The following is a 16208-nucleotide window of genomic DNA, read 5'->3' as shown; positions in this document are numbered from 1 at the left end:
TGGTGCCAGATGGTGATTGTTATCTTATTATTGTATTACTTTCCTCACTAACTTATAAAACAAAAAAATTTATGGAAACCATGTAAGTACCGTCCTCTGAAAATCAATAAAGTTTAATTTCTCTACACAGAACTTACTCGCAGTCGGATAATAGGCTTCTCTGGCTGTCCAGAATTTCCCAGACGTTCTCGCTCAGCGTTTTCAAGCATTTCCTTAATCTCAAAATAAAAATATTGTCATGACTTGGGGGAAGGATACTGTTGGCATCTAGCGAGTTAGAGGTCAGAGAGGTCACTGTAGGATTGAACTCGTACAATGCAACCTCCCACAACAAGGGATTACCTGGGCTAAAAGGTCAGTTGTGTCAAGGCTAAGAGACCTGACGTAGGCCTGACCAACCAAGCCATTTTCCACCTCCCAAGGACACATACAGGACCTCAGTCCAACAAAACTCCTAGGAGTTGATTTGCAACAACTCAGAAAACAGGCTCTCTCAGCTCTAAGGACATTGTGAGTCTGGGTGCAACCCTGTGGACATATCCTCCTCAGGGTGAAGCTTCAGACACAATCGATGAATATCAGTGATAATTGCAAGAATTACAGTGACTGTCAGCAATTAATGGTATTAAGCTGTCCATTTACATACTATTAAGTTCATTCGCACAACCTCTGCAGCAGCTCTAGAATTTCTCGGAGATTGGGGAGGGGGAACCTGCATGGAAGGTGAGGTATGGTACCTATGCCAAAGCTACAAGGCACATAACAGGCACATTTGAGATCTCATTGGAGACAGCTTTCAGGGTGAAAGGGATGCTTAACAGAGATTATTAGAAATGCTAAGGCTTTCCTCATCCTCCACTGTATCTTCCCATTCACCAACAAAAGCCACTGCTTGCTTTCAGAAATAAAATGAACAAATTACCAAATCAGAATAAAAACAAAGAAAAGATTATGTGTAGATTTTTGAGGAAGAGGACTGGAACTGGGAGGGGGCTTAATTAAAGTTTCTTCTATGTTTAACGTTCTTCCATCTCCCAAGACTAGAAAAAAGGTCTTTGATACAACTGAACTCATTTATGGAACAACAGTGCTTCCTTGTGGGCTTCATGAGACTGGAACAAGGACAAAGACTTCTCCTACTCTACGAAGTATTTAATTCAATGTAAATCACCTCTCAGCTAAAGCAGATCTCATCGACCTTTATCTAGAGGATTACCTTCTCCAAGCAGAAGCTCTGTATGGCCTGAGTTACTTTAGGATTATCTGGGTTAAAAATGTCTGGATGATCAGCCAGAACAATATCCTCCATGAAAAATGGCCGCACTGTGTGAAGAGGAATTTTCTGCATATTCATCTTTCTTCCTTTCACTCGCAGCAAACCGACATGTCTGAAATGAGGGAAATGAAAGTAGTCAGACTGTAAATTTTCTCAGGAAAATGTACACACCAAAACTACTGTATCTCTAAGTTCCTACAGAATATTTCTCCATAAAAGCATAGTCTTAAAAAAATCTTTTAACAACCTAACACTGTATCATCAGAAAAAAAATGTTAACATTAATCCACAGAATAAAATCCACTCATACCTCCCTGCCTGAACAAATATACACTCTAGTGAGGGAAGATGACAGTAGGTAGGACACGACATTACCAGACCATGACAACAGACAGATTATTCCACATATATGGATTGTGTGAGTATATATGTACACACACACATAAAATGAATTAGCAGAACTCTGAAGGAAAAAAGCCAAATTTACATCCTACTACCATATTCTTTTTTTTTTTTAACTATTTTTTTTAAAGATTTTATTCATTTATTTGACAGAGAGAGATCACAAGTAGGCGGGGGGGGGGCGCGGGAAGGCAGGGTCCCTGCCGAGTGGAAAGCCCAATGTGGGGCTCGATCTCAGGACCTTGAGATCATGACCTGAGCCGAAGGCAGAGACTTAACCCACTGAGCCACCCAGGTGCCCCCTACTACCATATTCTTTAAACCTGTTATTATCATCATAACAATCAAAATCTGAGTGGATTCAAAAGGTAAAATCCCTTATAAAAATTGGGCTTATTCGCTGTTAACTACTTTATCATATAATTCCCCTAAAGAATTAAAATAAACGAGATATACTATAATGTTGCATTTATAACCAGAAAAATCTCAATTAAATGGCATACAGTGAAATTTGTTTATAAATGGACTTTGAGAAATTGTAATCATCATCCACAGCATTCTAACTTGAAATTTAATTAGTAAAAGTGTTAGCCCTGAATATGCCTAATAAGCAGCAAAATAATTAACACTATTGGGACACTCTCCTTTGAAATGGCTTAAGATCTGGGAAACTAGTAAGACTACATCAAATAATCAATCTTCCTAAAGAAATCTATCATATAAAAAAACCATCAGTACTTTGAACCTGTAGGATGATTATAGCAAGAGATTTGTTTATTCTAATTGATTTGCAAAATATAATAATTACTTACTTCTTTACAGTTTCTCCTGGGGAAAGAGAAGTAACCACTGAACTTCCAGGTTGTGATACGTAAAAGAGTTGCTGTTCATTTTTGGTTGGAGCTATTTTACACTCATGTTCATGGCCCCAGATAACAAGATCAATGAAGTCATCCAAAAATTGCTCTGGAATGAAGTTAGTACTTCCGTGTTTACTCCTATACAAAGATTTTAAAAAATAAATATAAACATCCAGAGCTATAGGAACACTTCGTATTAAGAAAGGATATACAGATCTTTCTTTCTCCATCCGTTAAAGCCTTATTACAACTCTTATTTGTGCCAGAAACTATTCAAGGGATTAGGGGTGCAAAGATAATACCTAATTCCTGCCCTCAACAGGTTTACAGATTTGCAGGACACAGACAGGTAGGAGCCAGAAAAGAGAAACTCGTCAGTTGCACACTGAGAGGCAAATTGCAAAAGGCTTTACAGAAGGCAAGGCAGGAAAGCATGAGCTTCATCTCGTGTGGCTGAGCAGAACAAATGCAGGGGAGAGCTGGAAGTGAAATTAGAAAAGCAACAGCATGAACTCTGTCAACAGTGGAAACATATAAATGGATCTGATTATTCATAGAGGCAGAAAATGAAAGTGAGTGAAGTCTAAACTTTGTAGAATAAAAACATATCTCTAAACATGCCCAGCCATTTTTTAACATGATTACTGAAGAGAATGGGAGTAAGAATTTCAGTCTTACCTGAGAGAAGAGTTTTCAATATTAAATAAAATATTATGTGAGGATTTGCAAACTCTGGTTTTATACCTAGATTAGCTGTTATTCTGAAAAGATACGTGAAAACCCAAAGTGAGGAAAGGCAAGAAGTTTTCCCCAACACTGACTTTATCACTGGGAATTTAGTAAGTGTCCGAAAGACTTCAACCTCGCATTCACTTAAGGCAAATCAACATTCATTCATTCGACAAGTATTTCCTGTGGGTCCACTCTATGCCAGGTGTCCTAGGCCTCTTCTAGATACCAAAGACATAGCACGGAACAAAGTGCTTGCTAGTGTGGGAACGAGCAATAATACAGTATGTACATGTGTGTGCATTAACCTGTCAGGCGGTGGTGGGTGCTGTAAAGAGAGATAGAGGGAGAAGTGACACAGAATGGGAATGCTATTAAGCCACTATGGTAGTTAGGATAGGCCGCTCTGTCAGGTGACACATGAGCAGAGAACCGCAATGAGGGATCGAGCATGCAAGCGAAGAAAGTTCTAGAAAGAGGGCTAAGTCCTGGGCAGAGTCCTAGAGCAGATGGGTGGCAGAGGTGGTGAAGCGGGAACGTATTCAGCGAGTTCAAGGGCCGCAAGGAGAGAAGCAGGGCAGAGCAGAAGGAATTCAAGGAAGAGCTGACAGTGATCAGACAAGCTGCAGGCTCCTGTAGCTAAGGATGATTTTATGTAAACAAAACACTTATCTAGGGTATGACATAATCACAGTTACTGAAGAAACAGGTAACTCGAATACTATACGATGTAACTGTGCTTTCACAGAACACTACTGACTCCTTCACAGAAGACGGAACATTATACTGGTGGACTGACTCTGATTTGTGACCTAACAGTTGACGAAAACAAAACAAAACAAAACAAACAAAAAGTTGACCAAAACAGTCTGATGGAAGTATTTTGTATGACAAGGTCCTCTTCTGCTTTGGAGTCTACTTTCTTTTTCAGCCACAGAAAGAAACAGGCCCATGTATAGACACAAATGGGAAATAAAGCAAAATGTAAATGGCTCATGAGAAGCCACTCACTAGGACAAACCCTGTTTTTTATAAGTCCATTGAAGCAATAAAAAAGTACATGAGAATGCAGAGGGTGACAAATGAGTCCAACAGTATTACAGAAGAACTGCATAATCACGTTGAAGGGGCTGGGGGAAAAGGAGCTGGCCTTTCATGGCCTTTTGTGGCCAAAACACAAGTGGTGTTTTGACTACATACAGTAAGGCTAAAGGCTAAAATAACTTACATAAACACTATACACTCATTGACAAATTTGTTTTTCATGGGTAGAGGTCAGCAATTTTGAAATTACCTTATATGTCAACCAAGACTGAAAAAATTAAATAAATATATTACAGATATTATGATCCAAGTTTCTAACTGTTAGAGAAAGAACTCCCAAATAAGAAAAGGGAGAAGACAAAATGAACCCTATAGGGCTGGATTAGAGTAAGTACAAACTCTTTTTGTTTTTTTTTTTTTAATTTATTTGACAGACAGAAATCACAAGTAGGCAGAGAAGCAGGCAGAGAGAGAGGGGGAAGGCAGGCTCCCTGCTGAGCAGAGAGCCCGATGCGGGGCTCGATCCCAGGACCCCGAGATCACAACCTGAGCTGAAGGCAGAGGCTTTAACCCACTGAGCCACCCAGGCGCCCCAGAGTAAGTACAAACTCTTGCTTGCGTGTGTGTTTTTAACAGCTACAGATGTATATACATGGGTTAGGATATATACACATATTCCCTTCACTCTGATCACTGAGGGCTAAGAGAGTCCCAGCAGCAACAAGCACACCTGGCGGACGTATTTGGGTCTCTAAATACTGTTTTCCAATAAAGGCAATCAGGGATCCTTGGCAAAGTGGTTGATTCCAGGACTACGGCCAAAAATACAACATGAGCCTGGCGCACCTTGTGGTACCAGAAAGGGAAGGACATGATCAAAAATAAATAAAACGGAAGAGGGCATGCTGAGAGGACAAAGAAGCTAAAATAAAAGAACTCTCAGTGGTCAAAACTGGAACAATTTGAGCAACAACAACCAAAAAAAAACCCTGATAGTTTTGGATTATAACTCAAAGGATAAAATAAATATCCTTAAGTCCATACAAACATAAATAAATGAATAAATGAGAGAGAAGGGACAAATCTTCCTTATAGAAGAATTTCAATTAATAAATGCAGAAAGAATGAGGGGAAATAAAAAAATAACAACTGCAACACCATAGTGTTCATTGCTGGAAATGAGATCCCCCACCAAACACACAAAATTAGCGGGCAAAATTTTAAGGCCAAACAGTATTTTTCCCAAAATATTAATTACAAAATGGGAAAATGGGACCTTGACCCTTGTGCAACTTAGCATACACCACCTTCATCAAATTATGAGTGTTACCATCACCAGCAACTAGCCATTATCAACATCATCCCACCCGTTCCCATTCCTGATGCTGCCATTCCACCTCTCAGTCTGATTGAAGTTCCTGGAATCACTTAGGATTTTTCCTTCTGACTTTTCCCTACTTTGGGAAAGTAGAAAGGGTAGCAGAATTGGGAAGCCCGAAGCAAGAGAAAGAACAAACTCCCAGTGCTGCAAAGTTACAGGAAGACTGCACTTATTAAAACTCTGGCCTGCTCCTCCTTTGAAACTCACTGTTTGAGACCATATATAAATCAGAAGGCTGCCTTGTCAGGCCTTCCTTTCACTGAGTGCTTAGTGGGTTTAAGTACCAGTATTTTGCATTCAGTAAGAGTCTGTTCAGTAAGTAATAAATTATATAATGAGGCCCAAAGCCCTTTGGATTCTTCCTTGTAACTTCTCAGGTCTGTCCTTTCCACATCACTTTCACTGCCATCATTTCACACTTTAACTACAGTTATCACGGTAAATCTTGCATCAAGTCTTCCTTTCAGTCGATCCTGAACCCTAACAACAGGTCAAACTTCTTCAAAATACTAACAAAAGACAACCGCTCTAGCTATATCTAATGTATTCTAGAAAAATACCTGCCTATATATACCAGGAGATGCATGTAAGAGTATTCATAACAAAAAGGCTGAAAAAAGCAAGACTCTGGAAATAATATAAAACATTTACCAACACAAGAAAAACTATAACTGTACAGATCAGTGGAAATTAATTATGCTTTTAAGCATCAAAATGTATGAATCTTAGTAATGTAATGTGGAACATAATAAGCCAGTTATATAAAATACACAGAAGGGTTCCAGTTGTTCCAGTTGTACCAAAACTAAATAAAATACTCATGACAGATAATTATGTGATTAAACAATAAAGAAAAGCAACAGACTGATTAAATAGAAATTAAAAACAGTGCTTCCCTCTGGGGTAAGCGGAAAGAAGGGGTTAGGGAAGCTCATGGGATAACACATTGTGAATGTTCTACTTCTCTGCTGAATTTAAAAGTATCCAATTTTATAGTTATTCCTGCACCTTATTCATATGTCATAAACATTCTTTATAGAGAAAAATGTATTGGAAACAATTTCAAAATGCAGTCACACAAAGCACATGGAAGTTTTGCGTGATCCTGCACTGACAACTTTCAAAGAATAAGAAACATTTTACAGAAACACGAAAGCCTAGAAATAGAGATTTAAGGAATCTCAATACTGGACTCAAAAATTAAAAAAAAAAAACAAAAAACGAATACTTTCACCTGTTCTGATGAATCACAAATAAGTTAAACCAAGAGTTTTCATCTTCTTTTGGTCTCAACATTGTTACTTTTTTATTGATGAACATTCGATAGAGTCTCTCATCTGGAATGGACCCTGAAACAGACATTATTTTAAAACCGGTTTTTTACTTGGTTGAAAAATGAATGTTTTGCTTCTAACTTATGTGCTTCTCTAAGTATTTCATTTTTCTTATCAGAGATATATTTGAAATCTGGGATCATTTACAAACAAGTAGGTTCTGGGTTCTTGCATGACAAAAGTTGAGAAGATACTTGCATTTTAAAAATGTTTTCCAAGTCAGGCATACATACCTTCAAAATCTGGAAAACATGGAATGAAAATTAGAAGTTTTCTATGAAAACTATTTCTATTTGAAGTTTTCTTAAATTCTTATTAAAATTTCCAATAACGTTGTTTTTTACTACCCCTTTATTATACATACTTTCCATCTAGTATACACATTGTAATAGATATATTAAAAAGGATGAGGTAAAAAAATAAATGTACTTAAAAATAATATTCTTTTTTTTAAAGATTTTATTTATTTATTTGACCGATATCACAAGAGGGCAGAGAGGCAGGCAGAGAGAGAGAGAAAGAGGAAGCAGGCTCCCTGCTGAGCAGAGAGCCTGATGTGGGGCTCGATCCCAGGACCTTGAGATCATGACCTGAGCCCAAGGCAAAGGCTTTAAGCCACTGAGCCACCCAGGTGCCCCCAAAATAATATTCTTATATACTGTTTTTAAATAAAGATATTCTGCTTTTTAATAACATAATGACTTTTAAATAATTCTTCCTAAACCGAAAAGGATCACCTTAGACTAGTGGAGAAAAGCCAACAAAAACAACTAAACAAACAAATTACACTTTTAAATATTATAAAAGGGAAAAAGGATACTAAGAGGGCAAATATCAGTGAGGGGACAGTTGCTACTTTGTGCAGTCATTAGGGAAGGCCTTGGGGGGAAAAAGCCAATAACGCAGAAGCTAAGAACCTGAAAAAGTCTAACTTCTTTAAAAGAAATTTCTAGAGTGTGACCAATGGAATGGATATTGGAATACAGAACATATAAACTGGAAACAAAAATGTCAAGGCATACAAAGTCCAGGGCATTAGGTTATCTACTTTGGCGTTGTAGTCCTGAGAATGCTGACAAAACTTGAAGATAGGTAGGTAAAAAATTTGAGGGGGAAGGGCAGGGCAGTTTAGCCAATTAGCCTTTCGGGGGCAGGATGTTTGCAGACAGGAAAGGACGTGGCAAGCAGGGAGAAGGGGGATTCCCATCCCACCCATCCCCACTGCTCCTGCCCTAAAGTCTGTAAGAAACCTGAGAGAGGCAGAGAAGCATGTGGGACACAGAACCTTAGGGACCAGTTTCCCTGCAGGTTGGGAAGTAGAGATACCATGCAGAGAAGAAACATGATATGAGGGACTTTATTAACTGTAGAGAGAAGGGCTAGGGTGAGAATGTGGGGTGGGGGACAGAGTCCAGTTAAGGAGAACAGAAGAGGATGAAATGAGAGTTTGGGAAAAAATGGATGACTTGAGCAATGCAACAGGTGGTCCTGAGGCATAATGGGATCCGTCTTAGTCTGAATGTGGGAGTATCACCCATTTTCTACAGATACCATCCCTAGCACTGCAGTGATTAAAATACCTGTTAGCATCTTTTTTTTTAAATGTTTTTATAAACATATAATGTATTATTAGCCCCAGGGGTACAGGTCTATGAATCGTCAGGTTTACACACTTCACAGCACTCACCATAGCACATACCCTCCCCAATGTTCATAACCCCACCACCCTCTCTTAGCATCTTTTTAAAAAGTGTATTTCACTCCTTGCTCTACCACTTAGGAAAGCAGACTTTGATCTCATTTTCCTTATCTCAAATATAGATAACCATGGTATTTTTCTACTTTTTAGAAATTATGAAAACTGGAGAAAGAGTGTAGACTCCCTAGGGTAAGTATTTAAATAAACCCCCGGGGCGCCTGGGTGGCCCAGTGGGTTAGGCTGCTGCCTTCGGCTCGGGTAATGATCTCAGGGTCCTGGGATTGAGTCCCGCGTCGGGCTCTCTGCTCAGTGGGGAGCCTGCTTCCCTCTCTCTCTCTGCCTGCCTTTCTGTCTACTTATAATCTCTCTCTGTCAAATAAATAAATAAAATCTTTAAAAATAAATAAATAAATAAATAAATAAACCCCCGTTGTAATTATTCTTTTAAAAACATACAAAGAGGGACACCTGGGTGGCTCAGTCGTTAAGCGTCTGCCTTCACCTCAGGTCACGATCCCAGGGTCCTGGGATGGAGCCCTGTGTTGGGCTCCCTGCTCAGTGGGGAGCCTGCTTCTTCCTCTCCTGCTCCCCCTGCTCGTGTTCTCTCTCTGTCAAATAAAATCTTAAAAGATATACATCTATATCTATTGATATAGATATATATACACACAAAGAGACTTGAATGAAGTAAACAAGGTCTTCTAAGGCTATTATACTAAAATCACTCAAAGATATAAAAAATGTTAAGGGGGCACCTGGGTGGCTTAGTTGGATAAGCTTTTGCTTTCGGCTCGGGTTGTGATCCCAGGCTGCTGGGATTGAGCCCCATATGGGCTCCCTGGTTTTTGGAGAGCCTATTTCTCCCTTTCCCTCTACTGCTCCCCTGCTTGTGTGTTCTCTGTCAAAAATATAAATAAAATCTCTTTAGGGAAAAAAAAAAAAAGACTATGTTAGGGCTACAGTGTGAAATTTTTTCCTAATTTCTCTCAGGGTACTTTACAGTTGATTTAACATGGAATATAATTTTTAAAATTATATACAATAAAAACAGTAAAGCTATTGCATTATAAAGTATCAAGCTGAACTTAGTCCAAGGAGGACTCAACAAACAGACTTGGAATGCACTCTAAAAATATTCTTTGATTTCTTTGTTCATATGGAATCAAGCCTAGCAAATAGATTTTTACCTACTGGACACTAAATAAATTGAAGATAGCCAAGCTGATAAAGTACATATTCAGCATTACAGATGATAGCTCTGGACTAGCAATGTTGTAACAAAAATATAACACGAGCCACTAACACAGGCCAATTATGTAATTTTAAATTTTCTACTAACTACATGAAAACAAAAAGAAACAGGTGAAATTAATTTTCATTTATTTTACTTAATCCAAGAGATTAATAAGGCATTTTACATTTTTTTCTACGTCTTTGAAATCAGCTGTGATTTTATATTTACAGCATTAACTCTATTCAGACCAGCTGCATTTCAAGTGCTCAATATCTACATGAGGCTGGTAGTTACTATACTAGACAGTGAAGCTTTAGACATTTCAAAGACGTCCAAGATACCAAAATGCAGTGTTTCTAATTACTATGTAAGTCTAACATTCAGGATTCTATATCTGAGTCTAAAAGAAAGAAAATCAACAGAAATTAAAGGAATTTTTTTTTTCTTTGCCAAAACGTCTATTAAAAGTAGTATCAAGGGCCAATGGTCCTTATTAAATACTAAAAAATTTCAACCAAAACCTTCTACCATTTTTTATAGTCACTCATCAGGAATAGATCTGCCTCACTTTTTTCCCAAACAGTAACAAAGTTAATTCCAGAATTTGATTGCAGATGCTGTTTAAGTAACTATTTATTGACATAAATGATAAAAATAAAACCATCTTACCTAAGCCATATAGAGCAATTTTTGTGCTTCCTTTTTGGAGCAAAACTGGACTAATGTCAATCTTCTCCACAGACACTGAACGTCCAAAGTGATTTACAAATCCAGCACAACTTAAAATATCCAGGGCACAGAGTGCATCTGCCTATGCAAAATATTTTCAAAAGAATATGAATGTGTATCCAAAAATAAATAATCTACAAATCATATTATTATCTATTAAAGTATAATCCATATACTAACTAAAACATAGATTAGGATAGTGCCAAAACAAAATTACAACAACAGAAGTATTTGTTACCTTTCTTCATTTACAAATGACCTACTGTGACTGGAACCACATGCTAAATACAAAGTTAGCATTTCATCAAAACTTATGATGTGGGGGGAAAAAAAACCAACTTATGATGTGGCGCACCTGTGTGGCTCAGTCAGTTAAGTATCTGCCTTTAGCTCAGGTCATGATCCCAGTGTCCTAGGATGGAGCCCCACATCAGGCTGCCTGCCCAGAGGGCAGTCTGCTTCTCCCTCTGCCCCTCCTCCTGCTCATGCTCACTTGCTCTCTCTCAAATAAATAAATAACGTCTTAAGGAAAAAAAAAACCTTATATGTCTTGGCCACCAAAAATAAAAACCAGGGGCACTGGGGTAGCTCAGCTGGTTAAACGTCCCACTCTTGATCTCAGCTCAGGTCTCAATCTCAGAGGCTGAGTTCAAGTCCCTCATTAAAAAATAAATCAATTGGGGTGCCTGGGTGGCTCAGTGGGTTAAAGCCTCTGCCTTCGGCTCAGGTCATGATCCCAGGGTGCTGGGATCAAGCCCGGCATTGGGCTCTGCTCAGTGGGGAGCCTGCTTCCTCCTCTCTCTCTGCCTGCCTCTCTGCCTACTTGTGATCTCTATCAAATAAATAAATAAAATCTTTTAAAAAAGTAAATCAATCAATCAATCAATCAATTAGTTAAAAGCCAGCCCTGAAATAAGCGTTTGTAATAAAAGGAGACCTCTTAAACCATGGAGGAAAAAACTGGATTAACTAATAATCTATGATATTAATGATCAGATGAAACAAAAATATTTTTAGTGCAGGACCTCTATTACTGCTTCCCTATCAAACAAGCAAGAAGATGAACTAATTTAGATTTAAAACTGTTGATGAGAAATCATTTCCTACAGGTAAGATTTTGAGATAAGGGACATAAAAACACCAGGTAAACTATGAAGCTTTATACAATTGTTAGGTATTCATTCCTGCTCCTGGTTACTTATTGTCAACCACAGCACTAATGAAATAAAAGCATACTGCACACACCAATTATTGCTCCAGATTTTAAAAAATTATCTAAATAGCAGTATAAAAGCTTATATGAATGATACAAAGTCAATTTGACTGACTCAATTTGACTAAAAATTTCTGGGAAGGACAAGAATGCTTTCCACAAACTAAAGTGATAACAAACTATAAGAAACCAATAATTACCCCTGTGGGATCATCATGATTGCCATGAATACTAAACACTGGAATCGAAATGTTGAGATTGTCATCTTGGTAGTTCACCCATGGAAACCTTTAAAAAAAAGAAAAGTTAATGTTTCTATGAACACAAAAGCTATTTTCCCCAATATCCTCTAAAAAATTAATGCAATTATGGGCAAATTGGATGATAGAAGTTGGTCATATAAGTGCCACTAGTTTGGAGCTTTAAAGAAATAAAATGACAGGCAAGAATTCATGTCAATTCAAGTTTGAAGCATCTCAAAGTACTACACTTTTTTTTTTAAGATTTTATTTATTTATTTGACAGATCACAAGTAGGCAGAGAGAGAGGGAGGAAGCAGGCTCCCCGCTGAGCAGAGAGCCCGACGTGGGGCTGGATCCTCAAAGTACTACACTGTAATGAAAACACTGCAATATATGGTATTTGTGAGTTATATCAAAGATAGGTAGGTATACCTGACTAATGGAAAGTAAAGAGACCTGAAGAATTTTGAAAGTCTTTGTAGGTTATTTGTGGAAGGGGGAGGGAAGGAAACACATCCACTTCAGAAACCAAGATTCAAAACTCCAGGTCTATCACTTATTATGTGTAATTTACAAGCCTCCCACCACTTCTGCCCAGTCATCCAGCTCCTCTTCTCAGAGGAGGAGCAATTAACAACTTCTAGTGTATCTATGCTATAGTATCTTACACCTTCTTCCTTCTTACACAAATGGTAGCACAATATAGGTTTCTGTACCCTGCTTTTTCATTTAATGTTTTAGAAACCATTCTCTATCAGTACATAAAGAGCTTCCTTGTGCTTTCTTTGGTGGGACAGTACTTCAACTGAATGGGCTATCATAATGTGTTTAAGTAGTTACTTAACCAATGGACATTTAGAATATTTCCATTTCTTTTACTTTACAAATAATGCTATACTGGGTAATCTTGTACAAAGTTGCCCTTGTGCAAGTGTCAAGAAAACATCTAGAAGGGAATTAGGTCAAAGGATGAGCAAGCATTCGTACATTTGGAAATTCTGCCAATTTCCCTCCATAGAAGTTGGGACAAATTTACACATAATATAACAGCAATGCATGAGAAACAACTTTTTCCCTTTATTCTATCAACATAAGTTACCAAGCTTTTAAATGGACGCCCATGATTCTAAACCCTAGAGGCATGTTAGAATCACCTAGGAATCTTTTAAGATCTAACAATGCTGATGACACATTCAGACAGTAATTGACCTGGAGACTGTCATCAGTATCTTTTTTAATATTTCTATGCAACTACAATGTGCACCCAGAATTGAAAAATCACTCATCTATGACATACTGACAGGAGAAAAACATCTCAGTAGAGCTTAATTTTATATCTTTATTATGAATGAATTCCATTTTGTATTTTTCATATTCTTATGTTTAAATGCCACTTCTTTTGGGAACTCAATCTGTATTCTTTACCTATGTTTTTATCAACTCTTGAATTTTTTAAATTGATTTGAAATAGCTATTTACCTACTGGGGAAATGAGACCTTAATTTGCAATGAGCTGCAAATATTCTTCCTAGTTGAACTCTTGACTTTTCATTTTGTCTCAGGAAGTTTCTGCCCTGCACAAATTTACTTTTACAAAGACAAACATCAATTTCACTTTTATGGTTTCTCAGTTTGTATCGTACACAGAAAACCCTTTTCTGCATCTAAATTTTAAAACGTCTCATAGTTTCTTCTAATACTTTTGTTGAAAAATCCGTATTTTTCCTGCAGATACAAGATACCACCTTCTCCAAATACAAAATTCCTACATGTATTGAGGCTACTTATGGAAGCTCTACACTCTTTCACTTATCTGCCTATCAAGTCATGAGGCATATCACATTTTTAATTACTGAAGCATTGTACTTTTTCCAATTTTATCATGAAATAATTGACATACAACAATGTATAACTTTAAGGAGTACAACGTATCGTTTAAAACACATATACTCCAAAATCACCACTACAGCTAACACTTGCATCATCTCACATTTTTTTGTGACAAGAACATCTGAAATCTACTCTTAGCAACTTTCAAGTATAAAATATTACCAGCTACCATCACTGTGTTGTACATTAGAGTCTCAGAACTTACTCACTTTGTAACTTGAAGTTTATACTCTTTGACCAACATCTTCCCTTTTCCCTCAAGTCCTGGCCCTGGTTAAGCACCATTCTAGTCCGTTTGAGTTCACCTTTGTCAGATTCCATATGCTAAGGGAATCGACACAGTATTTTGCTTTGTCTGACTTATTTCACAGTGTAATGCCCTCAAGGTCCATCCATGTTACAAATGGCAAGATGTCCTTCTTTCTCATAGCTGAATTAAGATTTCATGTTCACATATACATGGCACATCATCTTAATCCATCTTTATCCATTCATCCAACTGACAGACCCTTATGTTCTTTCCATATCTGGCTACAATGGATAATGCTACAATGAACACAGAAATGCAGATGATCTCTTCAAGACCCTGTTGGCATTTTCTTTTGGATACATACCCAGAAGAGGATTGCTTCATCATATGGTAGTTCTATTTTTATTTTTGAAGGATCCACTATACTGCTTTCCATTGTGGCTTAGTCAATTTACATTCCCACCAACAGTGCTTAAGAGTTCCCTTTTCTCCACATCCTTTTGTACATCTGTTCTCTCATCTTTTTGATGATACCCATTCTAACAGGTGTGAGGTGATATCTCATTGTGGTTTTGATTTGCATTTCCCTGATAACTAGTGATTTTGAGTACCTTTTCATATACCTGTTGGTCATTTGTAGATCTTCTTTAAAAAAAAGTCTACGTAGTTCCTTTGCTCATTTTTAATTAGACTGGATTTTGCTCTTTTTGGGGGGAGGGGGTTATTGAGTTATATAAGTTCTTTACATATTTTGGGTATTAACCCCTTATCAGATAGATGACTGTATTTTCTTCCACTCCATAGGTTGCTTTTTTATTCTGTTGATGGTTTCCTTTACTGCGCAGCAGCTTTTAAATCCGAGGTAGTCCCACTTGTTTATTTTTGCTGTTGGTGTCAAATCCAAAAAAATCACTGCCAAGAATGATGTCAAGAAGCTTACTTCCCATGCTTTCTCCTCGGAGTTTTATGGTTTCAGGTCTCACATTCAAGTCTCTAATCCATTTTGAGTTGATTTTCATATATGGTCTAAGAGAGGGGGCAGCCTCACTCTTCTGTATGTGGCTGTCCAATGCTCCCAGTACCATTTATTGAAGAGACTGTTCTATCCTCATTGTAGTCTTGGCTCCTTTGTTATCAATTAATTGACCAAATAAGCATGGGTTTATTTCTGTGCTCTAATCTGTTGTCATGACCTATATGTCTGTTTTTATGCCAATACCACACTGTTTTGATTACTATAGCTTTGTAATACAGCTTGAAATTAGCAAGGCTAATGTCTCCACATTTATCTTTCTTAAGACTGCTTTGGCTATTTGGGGCCTTTTGTGGTTCCACACAAATTTTAGGATTGCTTGCTCTATTTCTATGAAAAATACCACTACAATTTTGATAGAGATTGCACTGAATCTATAGATCACTTTGGGTAAGAACGATAGGTTAACAATATTAATTCTTCCAATCTGTAAGCACAGAACATCTTTCCACTTTTTGTCTTCACTTTATTTCACCAATGTCATAGCTTTCAGTATACAGATCTTTCACATTAAGTGTATTCCTAAGTATTTTATTCTTTTTTTATTCTATTTTTTCCTTAATTTCTCTTTCTGCTCATTCACTGTTAGTATATAAAAATGCAGTTGGTTTTTGTGTACTGATCTTGTATCCTGTAGCTTTACTGAATTCATTTATTAGTTCTAACAGTTTTTTGATGAATTCTTCAAGGTTTTCTAAATATAATATTGTCATCCACAAATAGAGACAATTTTACTTCTTATTCTCCGATCTGGATGCCTTTTATTTCTTTTTGTTGCCTCAGGCTAAGACTTCTAATATGATGTTGAATAGGAGGGGTGAGAGTGGGAACCTTGTGTTGTTCCCAATCTTAGAAGAAAATTCACCACTGGGTATGATGTTAGCTGTGGGCT

General features: G+C 37.4%; 1 protein-coding gene across 2 annotated transcripts in view; it reads right to left on the bottom strand.

Annotated features, from left to right (window-relative positions):
• The window catches only part of MRE11 (MRE11 homolog, double strand break repair nuclease), a 79356-nt gene that overhangs the window by 52198 nt on the left and 10950 nt on the right, over window positions 1-16208 (bottom strand). For both annotated transcript variants that reach the window (XM_032852781.1, XM_032852782.1), the window contains 6 exons: window positions 12102-12189; window positions 10629-10770; window positions 6927-7041; window positions 2491-2676; window positions 1217-1388; window positions 138-218 (listed from right to left, as the gene is read on the bottom strand). In XM_032852781.1, the coding sequence (XP_032708672.1) occupies window positions 138-218; window positions 1217-1388; window positions 2491-2676; window positions 6927-7041; window positions 10629-10770; window positions 12102-12189 (784 nt within the window). The remainder of the gene's footprint in view (window positions 1-137; window positions 219-1216; window positions 1389-2490; window positions 2677-6926; window positions 7042-10628; window positions 10771-12101; window positions 12190-16208) is intronic.

The sequence above is a fragment of the Lontra canadensis genome, unplaced genomic scaffold (assembly GCF_010015895.1).
Source record: "Lontra canadensis isolate GAN:19392208 unplaced genomic scaffold, GSC_riverotter_1.0 scaffold7, whole genome shotgun sequence".
Classification (NCBI taxonomy): domain Eukaryota; kingdom Metazoa; phylum Chordata; class Mammalia; order Carnivora; family Mustelidae; genus Lontra; species Lontra canadensis.
The sequence above is the reverse complement of the archived record's forward strand: the minus strand, read 5'-3'. Positions and strand labels throughout refer to the sequence as shown.